Consider the following 9,565-nt stretch of genomic DNA (forward strand, 5'->3'; position numbering starts at 1 on the left):
CATACACAGTAAGTTACTCCAGATTTATGTTTGGATAACAACTGAAACTCCCCTCACTCCCATTTTAAACTAACTTTCTGCCAAGTAAAAAATACCGGAGGACAAAAGCTCCAGCCAGCAAGCATGCACAATAGGTTGATTTTCTATCTTCTAAATTCTGTCCCACTATCCATCTTTCTTTTTCCTGGTCTAACAAGATTAAAAGATTGTACTTCTTTTTCCCTGTGTGTATTTACCTCTCTAGCATAGAAAAATATATTATTAGCAACTGAAATATTTTTGACATTTGTTATTAAGAAACTGACATAAAATAGTAACAAATAACACTGCAATAATTTTAGCAATATTTTGTTCTGATTAAGGGATGAAAGCTTTACCAGGCTGTAATTTATTACTCATTCATATTCTACATCCCTTTGTCAAACCACTGACAGAAAAATGTTTGTTAAATGCTCGGCACAGGAAGCCAACAGCTGGAATACAAATGTGGGAAATAAAGGGCACAAAGACATTAAATTAGATTCTACTCAAATCCAAAACTACTGGAAACATTTTCATATGAAAAGCCATTATTCTTGCTTTCATGTACATTAATGTGTCATATTCCAATCATGTAATTTTTTGTACATAGGTCATAAATATATTTCTACACAGCTAAGTCCAAGCTGGCTGAATTCAAAGACTTTTAAAAATAGATTTTAACGTACTGACAAACAAACTTGGAAGGCCTTACACTGCCTCTTCATTACATGATACCGAAGGAAACTGCAAAAGACATGACATTGGGCTGGCACCATAAACTGAAATAAAAAACATTCCAGCAAAACCAAATTATTTTCAAATATTTATTTTCAAGTAAAATTAATTAGGGGCATATGTAAGAAAAAAAAACAATGCAAAAGTGGGAGGAATGAGGACTACGAAAATATAATTAAGAAACTCAAGAGGATAGCATCATGACCTTCTTGTCCTCTCAAATTTTTTTATAGTCTTCTAAATCTTACTGAAGAAAATTAGTGGATAACAGTATAGTGCGTTACATGCCACACAAATTTTATTAAGTCAAAATTGTCTCAATTGCCTCTTAGAACTTCTGAAAGTTACAGTAAGCCCCCTTACAATTCACTAATAATAGAAATAATAATAATAGTAACTCATAGACAACCTAATATGCAAAACAAAATTTCCAATGATAAACATGACTGGTAACTATTAAGATTAGATGACAAAACCAAATAACACAGTAATACCTATGAATCACAGGAAATTACTGTATTTTACACTACCACACTTCAGTCTGGTTTAAGGACTTATTTTGAGTCCTGTTAATATGAGAAAGTGTCATATGTACAACTCATAAGCTTCTAAGCTTTTCTACAATATTTAAACTACCCGTATTTTTAAAGCTTCTCTCTACAGCTAAATAAAGAAAATAAAATACTTCCAATTAAAACAGAAAAACTACATTCAGCATAGGATTTACAGCAGTTGAGATCTCTTGATTGCAAAAAGAGAAGGCAGCTACTCTAGATTAGTTGTGGTGAAGTTATGAGGATAAAACAGCTTTTAGCGATTAGAACATAAATCTGAAACACCCTCTTGCTTAGTTTAAACTGGAAGAAGCCTATTTAATGTCTTTAAACTACTCTGTGAAGTGAACCAAAGCACCCTAGATGAGATAAGCTTCCAAAGTGTACTCCTGACCTTACTGGCTACCAGCATCCACAGCCGAACTAAGAGAAGTGCTGCCAACAGGTGAAGGCCAGTGATCTTTCCGTTCCACTCAGCACGGCTGTGCCACACCTGCAGCCCTGGGCTCCCAGTATGAGAGACATGGGAAGGAACACAAAGCTGATGAAAGGCGAGGGAAATCTGTCACACCAGGAGATGCAGAGAGCTCAGACTGTTTAAGTTTCGCAAAGCAAAGATCAGAGGGTCTTATCAACGTGTGTGAATACCTGACAAGAAGAGAGGGCAGTGGGGAGTGAAGACAAAGCCAGACCCTTCTCAGTGGTGTCCAGTGACAGGACGAGAGGCAATGGGCTCAAAATAAAATACAAGAAATCCCATTTAAACACAAGAAGAATCTTCTACTGTCTGAGTAATCACACACTGGAACAGGTTGCTCCCAGCAGTCATGGAGTCATCATCCTTGGGGATGTTCAAAAACTGCCCCAGTGACATTCCTCTGAGCAGGGCATTGCACGAGGTGAGGACAAAGCCCTCCAACCTCAATAGTTTTGTGATTCTGCAAATCAGAATGTTGACGCATCCCTTCTTCAAGGCCAGCAGCAAATCTCAGCAGGAAAAGACAGTTGTCAATTCTACCTCCAGAGGTTCAAGTTAAGAAATATATACCAAAAAATTGTGAATTATATGGTGGAAAAAAATGCACCTTATTTACACCATCCAAGTGAAATTTAGGAGTTTTTATACAAACACATGTAACTCAGAAAAGGCTTCAACCTCTGAAGTACACTTGTTCTATATGTTCTCATTCCTGTCTCTGTCAGATTAGATTATTTAAAATATTACCTATGTAATCAAAGCAAATGCACAACAGTTAATTAATCTTAATTTTTGCACTACCCACAATCTGCTTTGAGGATTGTAGGGTTTATACAATTATCTTTGTTATTCCTACCACTTTTTCAGTTTTTCTGTCTCCACAGACAAAGCAGTTTCAAGAGCAGTATTCCCCAGTTAAAAATCTTTGAAATAATCAGAGCAAAACGGACTGAAAACCGAAAAAAAAAAAAAGAAAAAAAAAGAAAAAAAAAAGAAAAAAAAAGAAAAAAAAAAAAAGAAAGCAAAGAGAAAAATATAGAGAAAAACTTTGGCTTATACTCATAGCAGAATATAAACAAGTCTCACAGAACTTGGTTAAATTGAAATGAAATTGAATGAAATTGGTATTTACTAAATATCTGATATAAACATATTAACTTACCCTGAGTAAGGAACAGATGAAATCTATTCTTCTGTATGCAAGCTCTAATAAAAGCCTTTAAAACATTAGTTGTATTGGTAGCCCACTAAATAGTTTTCTGCCACCACAACAGGAGAATATGGAAAATGTACTTTTAAAAATGGACTATATAAAACTAGTACAAAAGAGGATTATTTAAACTGGAAAGCTCGGGGCTTTGATCATATTAGATATAGAATTCTACAAGCACATTTTTTAGGCATTTCAATTCCACAATGTCCCAGTATAAATGAAGTCACTAAGTACATGCTGAATTTCTCCAAACACCAGTTACTTTTAATTATATTAACACTTCTTAATTACATGCATCTTCTAAATTAATCATTCAGAATGCATCAAGATACAATACAAACCTGAATAATTTAAAAGCTTAATTAAATATATGACCCTTATTAGTCCTTCTTATTAAGAAGGATTAATTGTATTGGTAAAGGATAAGAATTGGTAAAAATAACAGTACTTCAGTTGTAACAGTGCACAGTAATTCTATTTCCCAAATTCTTAGTCAGGCCATGAACTTCACAGTGTATTTTTTTTGCAATAATAACAACAATACTAAAATTAGTATTCTTATAATTTGTATGCAGAGAGAAGCTTGTTTCACAGGTGTCTGACTACACTTGAAAGTGACAAGCCAGTCACATTTAACAAATGGATATTCTGTTAAAGCTGAATGACTTTTGGTTCAAGAGGTTGTCAACTAGTTGTGGAATAAAAATTGTCTCTTTTGCTTTTCTCTCCCACTGGATCTCACAAAACCACCAATATTAATACAAGACTATGATCCTTTGGAAGTGTTTCTCTGATGCTTTTCCATGTCAGGAATTAAAAATTGAAGATTTTTCCCATGCCTCTCTTATACAGATCATATCTACTGATCTTACATGATTGTTTTCTGATGTTTAGTAGACTGTAAAGTAAAAATCACCACACTTTGCTTTTTGAAAGTTACTAGAATCATAATTTCTCACATTAATTCATTGACTATCCAAACACTGTTCATGAAACATCAGTCCTTTTCTGGCAACTGGCAATCTCTCAATACTTTTGAATTAAAACATCAATATCCAGTCCAATGTACCACTCATCTTTGCAAACAGATAAACAATGCCACTGGAAGGCTGAAACAACAGACATAAGGAAAATATTGCTTTTAACTCCAAACTTGAAGCTTCTGGAAGATACAGTCACCTCTCAAACCTTGCAATTTCTTTAAAAAAAAAACCCTCATCAATCCAACTGCCTATGCCACAGTTGGAGATACGATTTCTTCAGTTATTACAGGCCAGAGATCTTTTTTAACAGAGCCTGCCTCTTTGTGTCTGCAAACTAACCTCAAGTAGTCAAACCGTTAGACTCAAGTAGGATTTTCACTTAAAAAGTTATTTTATTGACTACCAATTACATATTTGCCCTTTCCTCGGCAACCAATGTAGCATATTTTTTAGGTATTCCATTATACCTGCTGAATAAACTGACCTTTACTGAACCTGAAATAGCTATATACTTAATGACTATGATTAACAAATAATACAAAAGTAAAAAAAGTATCATATGGGGAGGAAAGTATTTTAAAATAAGGTGGTAGATTACCAGAGTGCTGGACACTCATATTAACCACTAAGTGTCTAATCTCTTCAAAAGCTGTATTTTGTGAGCTCATGTACTACTAAAAATTTAAAAAACAGTAAACCTGGTCTCTTTATTTCTCTACAGTCTGTGCTCTGGGTAGAAGAAATGTTACAACCATATTAATTTATGGTGCACACTGTCAGGAAAAAATATTTTAATTACTTCAATCAATTATGTCCATCTACTAACAATAGACAGGGCTAAAAAGGTAACAGTATACACACAACATACAGATCATATTCTGCTTTGAATCTGAATACCTAAAAAAGAGGTTAAGAATGTAGGTTTTGTACGGATTACATAGGATTATCAGCAATAAATAGGTTTGTTAATTTTTGCAATGTGGAAATACCACAACAAAAAGTGCTGTGTTACAATGTACAAGAACATCAGTGCTCAACATTTTATTTTTTATGTGGAAAATTATGTGGCAGTTGAAAAAGACAAACAATCCCTGCCGTAGCTATTTATATTGTGTAAAACAGATTAATGTTAATTAAATTACAGGTTCTGTAAATCAACATATGCCAGCAATACCAAAAAAGCAGGAGTCCTGCCTTTGTCCCAAGCCAGTGTCTCACTCCTTTTCATTGCCTGTGCAGGAACACAGCTGTTTAAGCAGCAGTGAATTGGCCTGGCTGAAAAATAGCTTATTTTTTGTCTTTCACTGTACAATTACATCAACATTTGCTTCTAAAGCACTCTAGGGTTGGGAACGAGAGGCCAGAGAAACATTACAGCATTTTCTTTAGGTGGCATTACTGATTTATGTGAGCTTAATGCTAAAATACGCTACACACAAGAGAAAATAAATGGTGTATGCAAATAAATCATGTAACCGCCATATAAATTCCCAGCTTTAAGGATACACCTACAGCACTTATGATGAAAGACAAAAACATTAACAAGAGCAGTAAGCACTTTATCTGAAAATTTTATTGCTGAGGTATAGAAGCAACATTTTATGCTGCAAACACAACTTGCCAAAGTTCACTCACTTTCAATCCCAAAATTAATTTCTGTCACAGCTATTATTAGACATTTAAAAGTGCAACTGAATTAAAATTAACAGAAATAAAACCGAGCATACATATGCCCAAACTGCAAACTACTGTGCCATGGTAACATTAATAATATTGTGACCAAAGCTTTTTCTGGGTATGAGCCACTAACGGCAACATTCCAAAGCCATAAACACATCCCTGCTCAGACTGATAGTTACATCCAGGAGCTAACCAATGATCCCTCTCACAGAGAGGCTGTGTAAGCAGCTTTGTGAAGGAACACAGCCTTTCAATACAGGGTGCACTGTGCTGTGCCTCACCAGCCCCCTGCTCCTGGGACGTGCAGGGTGCCAGGCATGTGCCTGCAGATGAGGCTGGTGGAGCCTCTCTGCCAGTGCAGAGAACACCACACAATCTAGCACACACATAGTTTTCCTCACTCTTGTGTTGTGTTCCTTCCATACAACATATTACATAAAATGTACAGAGCTCCTCTGAAAACAATTTCAAAGGCTCCACAGAGAGATGCTCACTTTTTCCAGTGCAACATCTAATGAGAAGCATTGCTTTAACCCTACATAAATCTGCATTGGTTTCAAAACATTATCCGAAAGGAATCCTGAATTTTTTGTATCCCCTGCCCTACACTTCTAAAAACCTTTTCAGTAAAGCTTTTATTATTTGTAGCACATTTTTTGACAGTAGCAATATTAATAATTAATACTTTAGGATTCCACGTAATTATTCCAAGTTCATGATGTTAAAAAATTAATGGTTCATAAACTTTACTTTTGCTTCAAAGCCAGAACTACATGAAGAAAGAAACCCCAACACTCTGGAGCAGGAGTGTTGCTCATCAACAATTGAGACAAGCTGCGTTCTCATCAATTGAGACAAACTCATCCACCACAGGAGGAAATAAGTGTCATAAGTGGAACACTGGTGAAAACAAATTCTTCTCCTTGTGTATTCAAAAAAAACAAAGGATCTGAGCAAGACCTAACTTGAAAAAGAGGCGTCAGTGCTTTCTACTTTACGTAATACTGTAATGGAACAGATACCTCTAGAATACAGTCTTTGCTATATTCGCTAATGAACCAGATGTGTTGAAGTATGCAAATAAAAAAAAAAAAATCAGACTACTTAGGTCAGACAAGGCAAACTACTTTACAGAAAATGGTAATTATCCAACACAGGCTTTTTTTCCCCTCTACACTAAGATGTAAGGTTCAGAATGCAAAAGACAAAGAACATGCACTAAATCACTTCTGGTTTAAAATAGACTTGTATTTTATCACCCACACCAATGCATGTCTTTTTCTTGTATAGACAGACAGGGCTTACATCTCACAGAAAAAAAATCCAAATAAATAAATAAAGAAAATCAAACAAACAAAACCCAGTGTAACTTCACCTAGCTGGTGCTTCCTGCCACACACAGTGTCACTTGTCCTGTGTTTTTCTAGTAAATAAAGAGTGAGTACTACTGAGAACTTCCAGTGTTTTAATATGTGGCTACTTCACCTTCCTGGCTGCACTTTTCCACGTTAGCACACTATTCCTATGTAACACAGAAAAAGTAAAATTATTCCTCTGTCACTCAGATGATAGTTTCTTCAGACCTATCTGAAACCTGAATTTCACAAATCATTCTTCTAAATTAAGATCATCTTATAAAGAAAAAAAAAAAAACAGTTCTACATCTATTTTTTTTATTTCATTCTTCCTGAAGACAAGCAACTAAACCTCTCGAATGACCTCTTACCTCAATAAAAATATCAATGCTGTGATGACCCATCTTCCTTCCCTTTAAGGGTGGGCTGCCAACAACATAAACATACACTTCTGGTGACCTTCTAGTCTTAGGCGTTTACAAGTGTGGCTTAACTGAACTGTAACAGGAATTTAAGACTAACAGAGAGCTCGCATTTCTTAATTCACCATGCAAAGCCTTTTAGAAAGGCACACAGTCCATGCTGAAAATCATTAGCTTAGAAGCCACATCAGCTTGAAAAACCTACGTACTAACTTGCAAGTTTTACAGTAAGGTTTTGCTGCGTTCACTTCAGTGAAAGAAGCAAAAAATAGCGCAAACCACTCACTCCCTTTTGAGAACCCCAAGAAAGCGACAAAAGCCTCACCGAAAACTAAAGCTTCTATCAGCACTAAAGATTCTCAAACTCGAAGTATTTATTCAGGACTACACAGGAGAGAAGGGAGGCCTTTTGAGGTCTTTTCTTACTCTGAAAAGGTTCTTGAATGTTATTTTTCGCCCCACTTTTTAGGACAGTCCGATCAGGGCCACTTTACACCAGCAGGCGGTCAGGCTGCCGGAATGAGCACCACCATTGCCAAGAGGCTTCAGTTCCGCCACCCCGAGCAGAGGACAGGCGGGTGGGGCCGCAGCCAAGGCACACCGCGACCACCCCGCACCGCCCAGAGGTGGGGCTTCCCCCCGCGTCTCCGCGCACCCCACGGGCAGCCCGGGGAGGAGCGCTCCGCCCGGTGCACCAGCAGCGGCCGGGCCGGGCCCGGCGGGACGGCGCCACGGCCGCCTCCTCACTCACAGTAGTACGCCACCACGGGCTCGCGTTTGTCCAGCTCCTGCGCGGTCCGCAGATGGTGCTGGATGCTCTTGAGCTGCGGCGGCAGCGGGGGAAGCGCCGGGGCCGCCATGGCGCGGGCGGCGGCGCGCGGCTCTCGCTCCCGGGGCTGGCGCGCGCCGCTTCCGCTTCCGGCTCGGGCGCCGTGGGCGGGAGGGCGCGGGGAGCGCCCCCTGCTGGCCAGGAGCGGGCGGGTGGGGCTGTCCGTCCGTTCCTCCATGTCTTGGTCTGCGGGAAGCTACGGCCTCAGACGCCACCGGCGTGTTCCCTCAGTGCTTGAAACACGTCCCACAGCAGCCGTGAGGAAGGGCTGCAGGCTTCGCGGCGGTCGGGGCTGCTCCCTGGCCCCGGCTGAGCAGTGACGCCCTCCCCGCCTTTGGCCCGCCAGCCCAAGGCTGTGCAGACCTGGCCTCCGGAGGGACATCGCAACTTCTGCTCCTTGGGCTGTGCCAAAGCTTACCGAGGTGCGTGAGGCCCTTGGGGCCTGAGCTGTGCCTTCTGGGCCTCTGCCCTTCATCCCCAAATACTTTTGTCTGCAGAAATCAGATCAGTTACCTGGTGTGCGACAAGCCAATAAATACGCACTCAGGAGAAACACTGATTATTCATTTCAGAGTTATGCGAGCCTGGGTATTTGGGGGTATTTCATAAATCAAGCACCCCAACTGTCAACACTTTACTATTTATACATTTTAGCAAACAAAGGCTACAGGTTGTATAGTTCTCTTACTATTTAGTTTTCTTCTTTTTAGTTAATGACTCTCTTGCTTCTTCCGCTAATTACCGAGCGTGTTTAGTCTTTCTCATGTGAGTCACTGGTCTTCTTGGGTCACTGGTCCGTGAGCTGGTGGCCAGGATCTCCCCCTGCCAGAATTACCTTTTTCCCAGCTGGAGCTGACTGCAGCACAGTTGCTGAGTTGCCTTATTAATTTCTTATTTATTTTGTGAGTTCTGTAAAATGGCCCTGTGGCCTGTAAATTCTGCATTCCTTGTGTCAGCTATCACTGGGCATCCTTCTTCCTAAGCTTTGTTAGCCTCCCCCAGGGTCTGAGATGAATGAAAAATGTCAAGCTCTAAACCTGGCAAACAATTTAAACCTGGTAAACAAGGCAATTCCACTCCCAAGTGATTTGTTTTTCTAACACTTGGACATCAGTTAGGGCCTGCTTGTTAGCTGCTGTCTGTTTTCATGGATTAAATCTCCCTCGTTTTTGATTAAACTTGAAAGTATTCGAAGATTAAACATCAAAGAAATCCTTTCTTAAGAAAATTTAACATATTCCACATTTTGCAATACTACCATGGCCTGGCTAATAGGACTGGGCTGCTCCTGGCAG

At 39.2% G+C, this 9,565-nt stretch overlaps 1 protein-coding gene across 1 annotated transcript in view; it reads right to left on the reverse strand.

The window, feature by feature from the left end:
• VTA1 (vesicle trafficking 1) overlaps positions 1–8,342 on the reverse strand; it is a 113,301-nt gene extending 104,959 nt beyond the window's left edge. The window contains 1 exon segment of the mRNA XM_066315574.1: positions 8,193–8,342. Coding sequence (XP_066171671.1) covers positions 8,193–8,301 — 109 coding nt within the window. The 5' untranslated portion in view covers positions 8,302–8,342.
• Positions 8,343–9,565: the final 1,223 nt, after the last annotated feature.

This window comes from Sylvia atricapilla, chromosome 3, assembly GCF_009819655.1.
Source record: "Sylvia atricapilla isolate bSylAtr1 chromosome 3, bSylAtr1.pri, whole genome shotgun sequence".
In the NCBI taxonomy this organism is placed as follows: Eukaryota; Metazoa; Chordata; class Aves; order Passeriformes; family Sylviidae; genus Sylvia; species Sylvia atricapilla.